The sequence below is a fragment of the Symsagittifera roscoffensis genome, chromosome 2 (genome assembly GCF_963678635.1).
Source record: "Symsagittifera roscoffensis chromosome 2, txSymRosc1.1, whole genome shotgun sequence".
Lineage (NCBI taxonomy): Eukaryota > Metazoa > Xenacoelomorpha > Acoela > Convolutidae > Symsagittifera > Symsagittifera roscoffensis.
The window spans coordinates 29,480,028-29,496,500 of record NC_087063.1 but is presented as its reverse complement, the minus strand read 5'-3'; the positions used below and the strand labels follow the sequence as shown (position 1 = coordinate 29,496,500).

Below are 16,473 nucleotides of genomic sequence, written 5' to 3'. Positions count from 1 at the left end.
GAATTTTTTCTATGCTAATTTTAACCTGAACGTGTGTCTAGTAAAAATTTTCAAGCAAAATTTTTCTTACTCCGCAATCAAGTAATCGTTTTTTTGTAAAGCATCCAAAATATGACTTTGATTAACAGCATTTTCAGTTTTGAGTTAGTTAAAGAAAACTAGAAAAATTTTCCGAGATTAATTTTTTGCTAAAAAAGTTTGTAACAAAACGGCCTCAGTGCGTAGTTGAGTCATCTTTGAATTGTTCTTAAAATGTCTTAAATAATTTCAGAACTAATTGTCTCCTAAAGAATCCCCTGAAGAAGCTGATAGTAAGTTCAAAAGTTGGATCTAATTAACAAGTTGACCTTTTTCAAGGAAGCGAGGGAGACTGTCACGTACACAAAATTTTAAGGGAGACTGTCATGTACACAATAAAATTGCGGCAAAATTTAAATTTTCATAAGCACGCTCTAGTTCTATTTTGCAGAAAGACCCATCTCCTATTTTGGAGAAAGAGCTTTATGAAGAAAGACCAGTCCTACATTTGTTGGGCTTCTTAAGAGGCTCATTTTGATATAATTATGCCAAAGATTGGCCAAGTTTGATTGAGTAAAAAAGCCAAAAATTATCTATTTTCTGGGGTAAAAATTTATGCCCAAATTTCTCAAAAAAATACCAAATTATTTCTGCTTAAATTTTAAGCAACTTTTGTCTTAATCAATTTTTGTCTTCAATAAACCAAAATTAAAAAGAACGCGTTTTAAAAATCTAGCTTTATGGATTTCGTCCGGATAGTTGTAATCAGCACTACATTTAATTTTTATATACCAACGCGACCAATTAAATTAGATCTATCGCCAGTAAAATAGAACTAGAGCGTGCTATTGAGAATTCTAAATTTGCCGCAATCTTGTTGGTCGAAATTTTGTCTAACTTATAATACAAATCAGCCAAAGTATAAGCCAGCTACCATATAAACCAGCCAAAAATAAGTAAGTGTTATATAACAATTGTATAATAATTATGCCACCGAAACGAAAACCGTGCAACATTTCTTTCAAATGATGTAATTTTCGGTGGACTTATTTGCTGTGAGCATTTTCTTCTGGTTGATTTTTCGGCTGTGTTATTCACGCTCATTTATCCTTAAGTAGATACCATTGGGGGTGTAATATCTTAACAGTATTTTTCTTGATTTCTACTGCTTCTAACTAGCGATTTTCTGCATAACTTTCCTGGTTAAAATTGCGAAGTTTTTTCGGAATAATTTGAATTTCATAGTGCATGGGCAACAGCAAGTTTTCCACTACATTGAATAGGTTACTCAACCAAAAGTATATGATTGAATCTTATAATATAGGGCCGTTTCCGCTTCCCAAATCATCGATTTTCTGTTCCTTCTCTGAGTCGCGGAGAACCTGAAACAACCACAAAGTCAAAATTTTAGGTTCAGCAACAGTTTTTTTTTTTCATTTATAGCCATATGACAAAAGATGACTAGAAATTCATGTGGAAAATATTTCTGGAAACTCGGGAAATTTCTAAAAAATTTTGTACCAACGAGTAAAATCAAGCTTCTTCATTTAAAAATTTTTACCTATAGAACAGTCCAAAAAATATATTAAACTCCAATAGTTTTTTTAAATTTTTTTTTCTAAATTGATAGAAACCCTTCATGTGAGAAGGACCGAAACTTTGTCAGCCAATCAGAGCTCAGTGTTTGAGACTCCGAAAGACAGTGTCTTTTTACTTGTTCTGCCAAACTTTCTTTTTTGCGGTTTTGTAATAATCAAATTATAGATGATGAGAACAAGATACTAATAGCGCTGGTTGATTTGCTTAACGCGAACACTTTATTTTTAAGCCCACATCTAACAAGGCCGATCTTTGAGCAGATACGAAGGTCATTTTTTCCCTGGGGCTGTTTTCTGTGTCTATTTACTAGTCTGGGTAAAACTCTGGAGCTTACTTGAAATAATTTGGATTAGTTTTCCAAATATTCTTCATTTTATGCCAATTCGGCTTATTTATAGTTCGATTTAAAAATGTGAACAAAACAATTTGAGATGGTACTGAAAATTGACTAGCGTGACCCTGCCCACGTTCGAACCCTCTTATTTTGCTGCTGGTCTCCTTCCTTACCTCTACGCTACAGATCCATGATAACTTGAAGCTAAATTGCTATTTGTAATATAATATTCGGTGTTGATATCCTTAGCATTGGCTGAAATAAATAGCTGGTTATTGATCAAAATGAACACACTTTCAAAATGAACACATTTTGTCGCAACAATATTTGCGACTTAGGTTGGGAAGAAAGATAGTTCATACTACAACACAAGCTTTGCTTGTGTAAATACTTAATTCTGATTGGCTAAAACTAACTAAAAATAAGTTTCCAACATTCTGCTCCTCCATCATGAGGAACGTCACCAGCGCAGAGGAGCAATCGGTTTCTTGTAACCAATGCCGGGTTTGAAGTTAGCTTTTTGATTTGTTAATTGTCTTTAGCCGGCTAAAAACCAGTCTACTTAGAAAAATTAGAAGACATTTTGATTTGTTAGTTTTTTAAAGCGCGCTAAAAAACCGTCTCCTTAAAAAACCTTGATCGAATCACTTTTCTTTCTTCTGATTCAAAAACTTCTTCCTTAGGGTTCTCGTAAACGACAAAATAATTTGTTCCCAGAGATCATTTGCCATTTTGGGATAACTAAAAGCAAGCAAGACCAATTTTCGTTTAACGCGTAGCGTCAGCGGCAAAGTAAACCGAGCGAAAATTATTCTGAATTAAATTGAGGTAAAGTAAAGGGTTCAAACTACGTGTAATTTGATGACAAATAAATCACTTTGTACTTGAGACCGGTTACCATTTAACTTAATTTTTTTCCACCACTGATTTGTTCAGCATTTGTTGAAAGAATGGGAAAGGAACTAAGGCTTGTAAAAATTTGTTTTTAACTGAATTTCAGGTACTTTAATCAATCTAGCAAGCGATCGAGTGTGGTATCATCTTAAGGTCTAAAACTTGTGAAAACATCTCTGTGTCGACAAAAATCATTCTGATGTTCCTTCAATTTAGAATATTTTACCGCTTAGATAAGAAAAACGTAAGCTCTCAGAAAACAAATTTTGTTTCAGTGAAATTTTTCCAACAAGTATTTTTGTTTTCTATAAGTTTATTTTTTTTCTCATCTCAGGGGTAAAATATTCTAAATTGAAGAAACATCAGAATCATTTTTCTCGCCACCGAGATGTGTTTCTTAAGTAATAGGCCTTAAGAAGATAGCACACACGATCGCTTACTAGCTTGATTTAAAGTACCTGAAAGTGGGTACGTCATAGTTCCATCCTCGTTTTTTCAAGGGAGGCTGAACAAATCAGAGTTAGAAAAAATTTAAGTTAAATGGTAACGGGTCTCACCAGGAGCAGATTTAGGGAAGGGGCAAAAAAAATTGTTCAAAACAGTGTCTTTTTAAAGCACTGGGAGAGCTCGGAAAATTAATTTGGTCGACCCAGAGAGAAAGGTCGACAAAATTAAAATAATAATAATAATTTTTTCAAGCCAAAACAAGCATACATTCTATGAATTTTGAAAACACCCCCCCCCCAGAGAAAATTCTAGATCCGACCCTGGACATCATTTAAGTAGCAAAGCATGAAAGCTACTCAGATTTTTTCTATTCGCTCATTTATCAGTATGTTCATTTAACAACTTTTTTCAAGAACGCTTATTTTTTGTTATGCAATCTAAGACTGAAACTTGAAACTTGCCTGCAAAACGTCTCTGGGAAAAGACCATCCCATTGACATATCCCCTCTTATGCTGAATGCATCCCCCCATAAGCATAAGTGGAGGGGGACACGTGGAATCAGTAGGAGGGACGAATGACATCAAAATTGAAGAGATGAGAATCAATGATAGACACATTTTGAAGGACATTGTGAGCTGAGATTGGGCTGAAAAGGAACATTTAACTATTACGTGCTTCGCTGGAATCAAATTATTCGCTTAAACGTTGCCAATTTTTTTTATCTCAGCAATTTCAATATTAAGCTTGTCGAATCCTAATAAAGAATCAAATTAGAAAAGTTTTATGCGCCCCAGGACTAAATTTGTTTAAAAAAATAGCTTTTTTTGCGTTTTTTTTGAAAGGTTTACATTTTGAAAAGTGCGCTTTTTTAGCGAGCCTAAGTTTTTAAAAGTCCGCTTTTTTAATCGGCAGAACAGCCAAAGGAGAGTTAGAATGAAGATCAATTATTTAATTTTTTATTTACCTCAACCTCTACATTGTATAAATATGCTTTCAAAACAATCGGACTGAAATAAGTGATTCAAATGAATATTTATCAAATTTTTAATCAGGAGAATTTAAATAGCAGACGCAATGCAATGAGCACCACTTTGGAAAATTGATATCAAGAGTGGAAATACAATGACGGTTGTTCGAGCGTATGATGATTGATGGCATGATATAAAAACTCCCATATTCGCCCTGGCCCAAAACTTCCCCGGTTTCAAAAGCCGGCTGCCTCACATTGAACTAGTTGAGTTACCTTTGAAGTTGAATTAATTTCAACAGCAACCGGAAAAATTCAACCACGCGACCAGATTACATCAACTAAATTAAGTTTGATATTTGTGTAATAAAGTAAATAATCTTCGCAGGTGGATCGAAAAACTCTGTTTCTATTTGTCATGACTTTTTTTTATTTTCATCCATGTCCTGCGATCTACCCCCTGCCCCTATAAACCAAATGAACTATTCCAGTTTCAATATTCAAAAGCCAACGTTCCAATTTAGAAAAAAGCACTTGTTTCGAACGCTCAAATTGGTTCAGAGAAAAATTAGCCGTGATTATTTTCAATTTACCAAAAAAGTACTCGGGGGCGGATCAAGAATTCTTTTCTCGGGGGCGCAGCAGAGGAATTTTTGAAAAAACAGGTCAAAATGCCGTTTTTTATGCATTTTTTTGGAAAATTATGAAAATTCTTGCGTTTTATTGGCGCGCTGCTACCTTTCAAAAAAGTATACATTGACGCCCAAGGCGCCTTAAAAATTAGGGTTGGTCGGCCAAAAACTGATGTCATTTAAATACCAAAGGGGGGACCCTTTGTTTGGTGAAGTGTCGAATCCCTAAAAGAGGAAAGAGGCGTCCGCCCCCCCCCCCCTAAATTCGCCCCTGATGGTACAGTTAATTTTACAAAAAAAAAGATTTTCTTTTTCGAATCCTGCAAACTTAAGAGAAGGTAGGCCTTAAAAAGCCTGCGAAGAGTTTTCCATTTGTTTTAATTTTTCACAGGAACCGGTCAGGCTATAGTAGACCTGAAGCAAGAGTCAAGTGCCTGCTCATTGCAACCAACTTTCATTTCCATGGCATGGGGTCGAGTACACGATCTGAGGATCTCGACGTGAACGCCTTACCACTATGCTAATGCCTCATTTAAGAAAGAAAAAAGCATTCAAATTCAGCGGCTATGGGCTTGAACCCATTCATTTGATAGTAATTCATGTTTTCCGCTGGGACCAAACTATAAGCATGTGTGTCAAAAAACAGGCCCATATGAAAGAATACAAATGACATTTTTGTTTATTCAATATTTATTACTCAAGTTTGCAAACTTGAATAGCGTGCACTTCATCAATTATTGTTCCGACTTTCGGAGATTGGGACGGAATATTTGTGCTCATGATGCTGTTTTTCCTCCGAACAACTTAAACTTACCATTTTTGACGGAATTTGTTTTATCGTACCATAAGTATTGCTGTCTTTATTTCTAATTTAGAGAAGCTATTTCGTGTGTGATCATATTGATAAGTTATGATAGTGAAAGCTTAAAGATTATCAATTTGGGACAATTCACGTGCTGTATATTTTGCGTTTTAACGCATAAATGGAGGTTTAATCTGTCCTAGAAATTGTTCCAAATTAATAAAAGCAGGCGATTTTCATAATTGCTACGCTACTAGGAGCGAAATTCATCACTTTGTACTTTATATGGCGTTTGGGGTTTGGGGGATGATTTTTTTAAATATTTTTTTAGCAGTGTATCAAGTTGTTTTGAAGCAAAAACTGCTCCATAGGCCTTAAAGGCAGTCGGAACATTCAGGGCTCCGCCTTGATACGAGCAGTCTTGTATCATTCGCAAAATTAAGGTTTCTTTTCTCACAGAATTTTTCATTTAGTGCTATTTGAAAGCTGTAAATTTGTTGCCGTCTGAAAGAAGACCAAATTAATAGAGTCATCAAATGCTAATAAGCAATTGTGTAGTTCTTGCCAAATGATCAGTTTTTGGAAGAAATGCGTTTCTCTTTTACACTGGGACATAAGCGACTTTTTTTAAAACTTAGGAGCTATAAATACCCGTTTTATCCTACTGAGTCATGGAAAATTTAACAGCGTTATTTTAATTTTCAACATAGAACCGAATAGTAGTTGATTGTTTTAGCTTCTAAATTGTTATTTATGTGAGCTATAAAACACAGGTCTCAAAGTTTGTTTAGTGTCTCGATTTTTGCACAAATAGCATGCCCTGAAGATGTTTGTGCATTCGAACCTCTAAGAAATTGTTTGTTTTTTGAATACCCGATAAAACTAAAAATGGACAAAACTAACCGCAAAGTCAAATTTTTACTCTCTAAAATGCCTGTTTTGAAGGATGATTTAGGACAACACTTACTGTGAATTCAAACAAAATTATTATATTGACCGAAGAAAAGGATCAGAGTTTCCCTCCATGAAATTATTGAACCTTAGTTTCAAAGAGTTACCAGTTTTTTCCGGGTCTGAAAATGCCAGTTTTACCATCGGCGCTTGGTTGTGCATCGGAGTGAGCTCTTTTCGAGTAGGCGGAGGCAAAAATTTTTCATGCAATGAGAAACGTTCTAAGCAATAAAACTGAACTGTTTAGTGTGATAAATTTGCAAAACTCAGATGTTTTTAACAATTTCATGCGTTCTAAAAAAACTTAGTGCGGATGGTGAAAGCTGGCATTTTCAGACCCCGGACCTTCAATAATAAAAATTGATACTTTCAGCAAGAGTAGTTCAGATCATTGGCTAATTTTGTCGATGCAGGTGTAAATCGACATAAGGTTTTTGATGCTAGTTTGCTGAAGATTCCGTTATGACCATTGTTAAAATGAAACTGGTCTTTTTAAAAATATTTTCTTTGTTCAAGATTTTAGTAACCGATCAGCTACTCCAATTGCTGCTCCAGAAAACGATGACAACAGAGCAAAATAGTTTGTTGAGCGGTTGGTAAAAACAACCAAACAAAGACTTGAATGTATGAAGGAAGCATGAAAAAAAAATCTTTCAAGCACAAACAGGCACTGCAAAAGATAAAAGCTACACTAAGGGCCCCGATTCGAAAAGATTCGACAGAGAACTGAACACGACAGCATCGCACATAAGCTTTAAAGCGTCTCAATAAAAACTTGCCCTGGAAAAGAAAAAATTATAACTGCTTGTACACAGAGACGCTGGACAAGGATGCGAACCAGGACATTGAAACAAAGAGCGATATCGGCATTGATGAGTATAAGAAAGCACTGACGTCATCAACAAAACAGAGAATAAGAAATCTACCATTTTTCGTAGTAACCAGAGACATCAATGAGCCAAAATAGACAGTGGAGAGCATTCACATCCTAATTAAGCAAGGGAGACGAGGCAAGAAGAACAGGAACTGCAAGTAGACTGGTAGCCCTTGCCAGGCAACAAAAGGGTGGAATCAGTCACCGAGTCTACATCGGCAATCAAGAGACTGGGTAAAGAGAAGGTGATAATCAAGAAATTAACACCGCGTTCATACTGTGGAAAACGAACAGTGTAGATTGGTCAATCTATTCTTTTCTATGTAAGACTTTTACCCTTTCTAGAATTTGAATGATTTTACATCAATTAGTTGGTTGCACGTGATAATTAATTCAGTTTGAATTTTTTATTTTCTATTCGTGATCTGGTTTTTGCGATTTTCCCGGAGCTTTCTTGAATCCATATGAAAAGTTGAAGTGGTCTAAGATGATTGTCAATTGTCAAATTGGCTTATAACAACCACAGAACACCGGATTCTACTGTGGAAATTCTCTGCACGGAAAAGGGCACCCCCGAGAAAACGAATTCAAGCACAACCCCTCTGACTACGGTGAGCCGAAAATAAAAAACGGAGGCCAGAAGTCAGAACGCCTCAGGCGCACTTAGTCGCGAAAAACAACGGGAGAGCAACAATCCGCTATTTTAAGGAAAAGTATATGAAAACAGAAGAAATATGAGAAAAATAAGGAAAATCAACACGAACATATGGTACGGCACACCTAAAACGCAAAAAAAAAGACAAAAGCTCGTAGCCACCGACACTACAAGTGGACTCGACAAGGCTACAACTGTATGATGGCTCGTTTGATACTGGATCGAAAGCAGACGGACAGAATGCAGCTCATGACCAAGAGAAGGCGACTTCAAGCAGCAACATGAAATGGTAAAGGAACTCTACTTAAAGAGAGTGGACGCACCCCGGGCCGAGGTCGTGGTTTTATGTTCAGACTTATTAAGTCTGTATGGATTTGCGTGGGGACCGCAAATTCATAGTCGCCACGCAGGTCAAAGTCTGCAAAGTCTAATCATAAGTCTGAAAAATCTGAACATAACTCTACAAAGTCTTAACAGAAGTCTGCAAAGTCTGAACATAAGTCAGTTAAGTCTGAACATGAGTCTGCAAAGTCTGAACATAAATCTGCAAAGTCTTAACAGAAGTCTGCAAAGTCTGAACCTAAGTCTGCAAAGTCTGAACATGAGTCTGCAGAGTCTGAACATAAGTCTGCAAAGTCTTAACAGAAGTCTGCAAAGTCTGAACCTAAGTCTGCAAAGTCTGAACATGAGTCTGCAGAGTCTGAACATAAGTCTGCAAAGTCTTAACAAAAGTCTGCAAAGTCTGAACATAAGTCTGCAAAGTCTTAACAAAAGTCTGCAAAGTCTGAACATAAGTCTGCAAAGTCTTAACAAAAGTCTGCAAAGTCTGAACATAAGTCTGCAAAGTCTGAACATGAGTCTGCAGAGTCTGAACATAAGTCTGCAAAGTCTTAACAGAAGTCTACAAAGTCTGAACCTAAGTCTGCAAAGTCTGAACATGAGTCTGCAGAGTCTGAACATAAGTCTGCAAAGTCTTAACAAAAGTCTGCAAAGTCTGAACATAAGTCTGCAAAGTCTTAACAAAAGTCTGCAAAGTCTGAACATAAGTCTGCAAAGTCTTAACAAAAGTCTGCAAAGTCTGAACATAAGTCTGCAAAGTCTGAACATGAGTCTGCAGAGTCTGATCATAAGTCTGCAAAGTCTGAACATAAGTCAATTAAGTCTGAACATGAGTCTGCAGAGTCTGAACATAAGTCTGCAAAGTCTTAACAAAAGTCTGCAAAGTCTGAACATAAGTCTGCAAAGTCTTAACAAAAGACTGCAAAGTCTGAACATAAGTCTGCAAAGTCTGAACATGAGTCTGCAGAGTCTGATCATAAGTCTGCAAAGTCTGAACATAAGTCAATTAAGTCTGAACATGAGTCTGCAGTCTGAAAAAAAGTCTGCAAAGTCTTAACAGAAGTCTGCAAAGTCTGAACATAAAGTCTGCAATATCTGATTATAACGTCTGCAAAGTCTGAATTGATCCGTGTGGGGACAAACAGTTCATAGTCACCACGCAGGTCAAAGTCTGCAAAGTCTAAACATAAGTCTGTAAAGTCTGAAGATATGTCTGCGAAGTCTAAACATATGTCTGCAAAATCTGAAAATATATCTGCAACGCCTGAACATATCCTTTAAAGCCTGAACCAAAGTTTGAACATAAGTCTGCAGAGTCTGAACATAAGCCTGCAAAGTCTTAACAGAAATCTGCAAAGTCTGAACATAAGTCTGCAAAGTCTGACCATGAGTCTGCAGAGTCTGATCATAAGTCTGCAAAGTCTGAACATAAGTCAGTAAAGTCTGAACATGAGTCTGCAAAGTCTGAATCAATCCGCGTGGCAAAAGTATGAGAACCGGGCGGAACTTATGAGACTACTTGACGAGAATTCAGACAAGCAGTGAATTTGAGCCCACCGAACTGCCAAGTGATTTAAAACTGAAAAAAACATACGATTAAAATTTTTTTTCAAGTTTAGAATTTTAGCGTTGAGGGAAGGTCATAATCTTGCAGGTCAGATCACGGCCTTTTAACCATATTGGTTCCTATTATTGCTGTTACTTAAATCATAGTGTATGAAATTGACAAATCCATTCGCATGTGCAGTTCATGTTCAAGGCCACACCTGTTACTCAGTTTTTGGATTTATTTCACTTTGTCGCTTACCCTACATTGTCTTCAGTTGATTCTCATTTGTAAAGATAATTGAACTTCTGACTTTGATTTATGTTCTTAGTTCTTTTAGACCCATTCTACTTTGAAGAACAAGGACTCAAGTTACGGTTCCACAAGCTAATCATAGCATTAAGAAACATGGTACAAATCCTTATTCGCCACAACCCAAGTGTCGAGAATTTCTCAAAAATTGCGAAAAAAATTGTGCCTATTAAAAAAAACTTCCTTGATTTTTCACCTGAAATGGGCTTGAAAAAGACCAACAATAAGACCAACCTTTTTTAATACTTTTCTAGCAATCATTTTTTTTTGAACAAAAAAACCCAATCAAAATTTTGATGAATTTATGAAAAAACTGTTCGTCAGATGTTTCTGATCTCTGGTAACTATCCATAACCATTGGATAAAAATGCTACCCAAAAAACTTTTAGCAGCATCAATTCGAAACTTTGCGAGGAAGTGACTGTGAATAGCTAGGATCTTCAATTTATAGTCATAAAATTGATGGTTCAACGCCCAGCAAACCATGCTCGTAATAACAGAGCAAATAACCAGAAGCGGATCTAGGATTTCTAGCTTCTCAAAAAAGTTTTTGAAAATAAACCCCAAAAAAATTATGAAGTTTTTTGGAATTAAAAAAAATGTGTTTCACGCTCCGCCTCAAAATTAGTGCATATTGGCAAACAGGGCTCTTTAGATAAAACTTTGGAGTCCATCGGCCAAAAATGGATGTCCTAAAATGTTATCAAATAGTGGACACTTTGCGAAGCTAGGGTCTCGAATCAATGAGGGGGGATAATCGTCTGCACCTCCTTACCCCGTTAATACCAAAGTCCTTTTTACAGAAAGAAAAAGTGCCAAAAATGAAGCTTTATTGTTAATAGTGGCTTTTTCATTGGCTAGCGATTAATTTCATACGCTAGCTTTTAATGGCATATGGGTTCTATGACAAAATTTTTATTGGGGTATAAAAACAGCAAACGGAAAAATGTCAAAGTATTGATGAATACGATAAAATTTTAAAAATTTATTGTTTTTAGAATACTTTCCATAGAAACTGTTGCAATAAAATTTTCCAAAACTTCAGAAACTTTATGGTTGAAATTTTATGGTTGAAACATATTTATGGTTGAAATTTTATGGTTGGAACATATCCAGTGATTTGAATTACACAAACAAGTGAGAACAACGTGATAGAATAAATGTGCGTTCTTCATTTTGCAAGGGAAAAAAAGCTAAAACTAACCTGTAGCTAAACTTCTTTCTTTCTGTTTTTAGTGATCGAAGCCAAATGTAAACAAGAAAATGCTTCAATGCAAAATTAAACATAGCAGCAGGATTTTCAGTAAGCACCTTTCTAACTTTTTGAACCCCTGCGTAAATCAAAGAATTTATTTTGTCCTTCAATCTGATAAAAGATAAGAAAATCACTCTAAACTTTAAATTAAAAAAAAAAACATGTAAAGACAAATGTAGTATAATTTAACGAAAGTTATTTCCAGGAAGTGCAAAATCGACCCCAAGTAACTTTATTAAAGACCGTTGAACAAACACAAATATCTTGCCAATACTAACATTTGATGAACAAATTAACCAATTATGCTTAAATTAGAGCAATCTCGAAACTCCAATAAGCTTAAATTAGGGCAATCGCAAAACACTTTAAAATTTTTGGGATTATTTTTTTCTGCATTTGGGTTCATTAATTTTTACGCTTATTTCGAAGGTATTGCGCATCACTATTACGCACATGTTGAAATTTTTTACCGCGCAGCGATGATTGTATAACAAAACACATGTTAAAGTGTTGCTCAGAACGGCGCACAGGTAAAACAAAAAAAAATAATTGCAGCAGATTGCATCTTCATTTGTATAAAATCTACTGTTCTCAAAACACGAGATTTGCTATTGTAACAAAATGTGTAAGTTTCATCAAAACGCTACACAGCTTTATTAACTTTTTAAGCAATTTTCTAAATATTTTTTTTTTGAAAAATATCAATGAAAAATTTAATACAATATTTAAAAAACTGTTTTTCAGACACTTCTGAGCCCAGAACACTGTTCTGATTCATAACTTAAACATAAAACCCGAAACTTATCCAGCAGGATAAGTTCAAAATGTCCCCTAGTTTTTTTTGATAATCAAAAGAGGGGTGCGGCAGTAAAATAGCAAGGAACTTTGACTTTCAGTCAAACACTTAAAAATTCAACGTCCAAGAAACCATGCACCTAGCATCAGGGCCACTAACCAGGAGCGGACCTAAAATTTTCTCAAGGTGCGGCAGAATTTAAAAAAAAATGTAACTGTAGATCAATTGCGCAAATTGCAGAAGCTATGTTCAGGCATCTTCTCAATTGGCTAGTGATTAATTTCATGGGATAGTGATTAAATTTGAGTCGCTAGTAAATATTGGTATATGGATTCTTTAACAAATCAAAATATTGAGAAAAACAGCCTAGGAATTACCGTTAAATTGTTTAGCTCGAGAGAATTGGAAAAATTAACTGCTTTTTAAAATTTTTCTACTACAGTGTGCCAACAAAAAGGCCAAAATTACGCAGCAATAATTGCTCTAAGTTGGAAGCTAAGCTAACAAAATAATTTGGAGTGCACAAAATTGTGTAAATTAAATTAAAGGAACAAGTGCAACTCATCTTGTGCGGAAAAAAATGAAAAAAGACCACACAGTTGGAAAAATGCCAAAGAACACAAGTATACAGAACAGAAACACTGACTTGATTCCTATAAAATTTTCAATCTTCGGAAAATTAGATGGCCTTAGAGCTTTTTGATGTTCTAGATTTCAATTTGATTGACATTTTTTGATAAAATTAGCCCTATCTGAAAAAAAACTGGATGCTTAGGTAAAACTTCGAATTTAAAGTCGATCACGTTTTTTGTGACCTGTATACTTTCGCAGTTCGTTAGTGGAGTTTGCTCTCCATTTAACAAAAGAAATGATCTGATTTTATAACGAAACCGCGAAAAAAATAAATGAGCCTGAACAAGTTTTAAGACTTTTCCAGAAAAAAAATGAAATAAAAAATCATCGCGATTCATAAGAGTATCATCTATGTTCATCGATTATTAAGACACGCGATGACATCTTCAAGACAACTTTTCCGTTCCGGAACAATTATAGCAGCAATCAGTTCGGAGTATTTGCAAAAAATATCTTATTAACTCATTGATAATCAAGGTTTAAATTCTGTCCTTCTCTTGTTATCTGATAAAAATTTTTCAAGTCTCATAAATCAGAATACCACAACAGAACTTTCATAACTCTCATAAAGTTTTCATAACATTGATCATCTTCACAAAACTAATCCCGTTTGCTTAAATTGGATCAATCGGTTTTAAAATTGTTTACTTGTGCGCAGTTTCGAAAATCATTCTTCGTAACTGAAATTCAGACACAATTTTGGCCTAGGTTGCTTAAGAATCAAGGCGCTTCGGTGATGATGGTGACCAGCAACCTTATGAAAATAATGGTCAATCCACGTTGTTTCACGTCAATATCTTCCTTGTTAATTGAGACTGGAATTAAACTTCACTGAAGCAAATGACGCTTAAATGAATGAGGCATTTAAAACAAGAGACAATTTAAAAATCAGCAGTGGGTCATCAAAAAAATATTTTCTGAACTTATCAATTTTTTTCAGATTTTTGATGAAGTAGGTCCTAAATAGATAAAAAAAACAGCAACTTGAACTCTTTTAGCGGAAAACGTAAAATTCCTAGCAACAACACAAAACTACAAAGAAGTGTCATATGTTTTGTTCAGCTACAGGAGATTTTGAACGAACTTTAGCACACCTCTTATTCACTGTGTCCAAAACTTCCGTTTTAGCGTATTTCGTAGCAAGGGTTGAGGCTGCTCGATGCTACGGGCACGTTACTGACTTTGAATGGTTAGAATAAAATGAGGGTAGCGTAATTGTTAATTCATAATAAATAGCGCAGACATAATTTAAATGATTATAAAAAGCGCAACTGGATGACAAAAATAATTTCTACTTTGATTTCTAGTCTCTACTAAAGCCAACAAATGTTCAATACTATTACTCAACGAAAGGAAATTTGTTTTTTTTTACAAAGTTTATACCAAACAGATTAGCTCGGACCGAGCCCGAAGCACTCAAATATTTCAATTCAAAAACGAATGACATCTCAGTCCTATTGTTGCTTCTTATATTTGCAGGTTATCAAAAATGTTTTCAAAGTGCGTAACTTAGCAACAATGGTCATTTATTGAGATCTCATGTATTATACAAATATCGAACAAAATAGATATTTAACGAGATATCCAATCTTTGAATTTTGACGCAGCACTTTTTCTAAATCGATTTCATTTTGCTAACATCAAGACAACATATTTTTACTCGGAAATGATTGAATATCCGTCAAAACAATTTAACTATAAAACTGCGTTCGTTCGAGGAGCCTAAACAAGTGCAAACTAACGATGACCTCAAATGAGTTTAATGGAAAGAATTTCAATGCAAATCTAGACGAAGCACAATACCGCATCTCTTGACGGGCGAGGGTAGAAAACTTGAAGGGTCCGGGGGTTGAAAAGTCGTGAACCTAACATGAGGCGAAAGAAGAAGACAACAGTTAAGCATCAATTACAAATAGGTTGTGAGAGTATAAAAGATTTTGGATGAAAAATAAACAGCGCCAACGAATTTGACTTAACTTAGCGTGAATTGCGAATAGAGAACAAACACGAGTGATTTATTGCGAAAGATATTGAATGTACCTTTACAAATACCAACTTAAGCTGATAAGGATAAGTCATACATTAATGACATGACATTGGCAAACGAACTTGACATCATGAACAAACCATCAAACTTTATAACCGCTATCATTTATTATTATAAGGCAACTTGTAACAAATGGTGAAAAATAGCTCAAAACAGAAGGCAATTTAAGGACGATCAATAGATAAGTTTTCATGAAACAAGTTGGCTTCATTCACTTATTTTACGACTTCATCGAAAAGTTCTTTAATGTCAAATAAGGACCGGATGATAGTAATAAACAAACAAACTATTAATACTTAGCAATATGTCAGTTTTATTTTACGACAGTACCATACGTTTCCTTTTCAGGTGAGTCTAGCAAGATAATCTGAAAAGTATCTCATCCGGTGGTTGTGCACAGAAGCGGGTTTAATTTCAACAAGACGGGAGAAGAATCTAAGCGACGTTGAGGGGGGTGGGAGGGTGTGCATTTGATCTTCGTTTGCTGGACATTCTGGCCACACTGGGACCCCAGAGGGTATTTCTCGTGATGGTCTGGGAGAGGGTAGTGCCCTTGGGTTTGAACAAGTCCTGGTAATGTGGGCTGCAGTAGAAGTGGTCCTGGGAGGCAGCGAAGTTACCCGTCCTAAAATTATTTACAAAATCAATTAAACATTCGTTTCAAGTACAAATAATTACATTCATTTCTAATAGCTTTTGATTGATGTTGGAAGAGGCATCATAATGCTCGTTTGGATCACAGCAGGTCTGCCTGAGTTACAATCTTCGAAGCGTTCAAGTTCGTTCAATGAATTAATGGTCATAAGAAATCACATATTTGAAGGTCTATATCTATAATATCGCCTGCTTCGAGCGAAACAATAAAATTATCGCCGACATTTGGAAGTGTCAACGAACTCAAGCAGACCGACAAAGAAGTGACTGATGTCGTTTTTTCACGTCAATTCACGTTTGTTTTGCGCCAATTAAACTTTTGATGATGGACAGCGTAATTTGCCTTCCTTTTAGCTAATGAATTGAGGTTGAACGTTCAAAATCAAATTTTATCGTGAAAAACTTTCTTTTCTGCAAAAAAAAAAGAAAAAAAAACACGATATAAATAAATGTCTTCGCTTCGTTTATTGACACTTAATATGGAATGTGGGTGACTATTACGATCTAAATGAAGTTTGAATGAATGGAACTGGATCTTTGCCCGATTCATATACAGATACGTATGGGTGCAGTATGATCTGTTTTAGGTCTTCTACAACTCATTTGATGATGAAGTAACTGTCCTTGATGTTGTCTACAGGCTATCTGATATCTTGAAATGAATTGATAGAGATGACTGATTCATGGGTTGTATTGAAACTGTTTCTGCTGTTTGTC

General features: G+C 35.4%; 1 protein-coding gene and 1 long non-coding RNA gene across 5 annotated transcripts in view; both read right to left on the bottom strand.

Annotated features, from left to right (window-relative positions):
* Positions 1 to 1,247: 1,247 nt before the first annotated feature.
* On the bottom strand, positions 1,248 to 4,454 carry LOC134840438 (uncharacterized). Its single transcript, XR_010162422.1, has 3 exons — positions 4,258 to 4,454; positions 3,754 to 3,939; positions 1,248 to 1,400 (listed from the first exon to the last, which is right to left on the bottom strand). It is a non-coding gene; the product is annotated as an uncharacterized LOC134840438 (long non-coding RNA).
* A 9,802-nt stretch (positions 4,455 to 14,256) lies between these two features.
* The window catches only part of LOC134840753 (serine-rich adhesin for platelets-like), a 181,998-nt gene continuing 179,781 nt past the window's right edge, over positions 14,257 to 16,473 (bottom strand). For 3 of the 4 annotated variants that reach the window (XM_063856774.1, XM_063856777.1, XM_063856775.1), the window contains one exon: positions 14,257 to 15,727. In XM_063856774.1, the coding sequence (XP_063712844.1) occupies positions 15,538 to 15,727 (190 nt within the window). In that variant the 3' untranslated portion in view covers positions 14,257 to 15,537. The remainder of the gene's footprint in view (positions 15,728 to 16,473) is intronic. The other variant, XM_063856776.1, reaches the window with a different exon arrangement.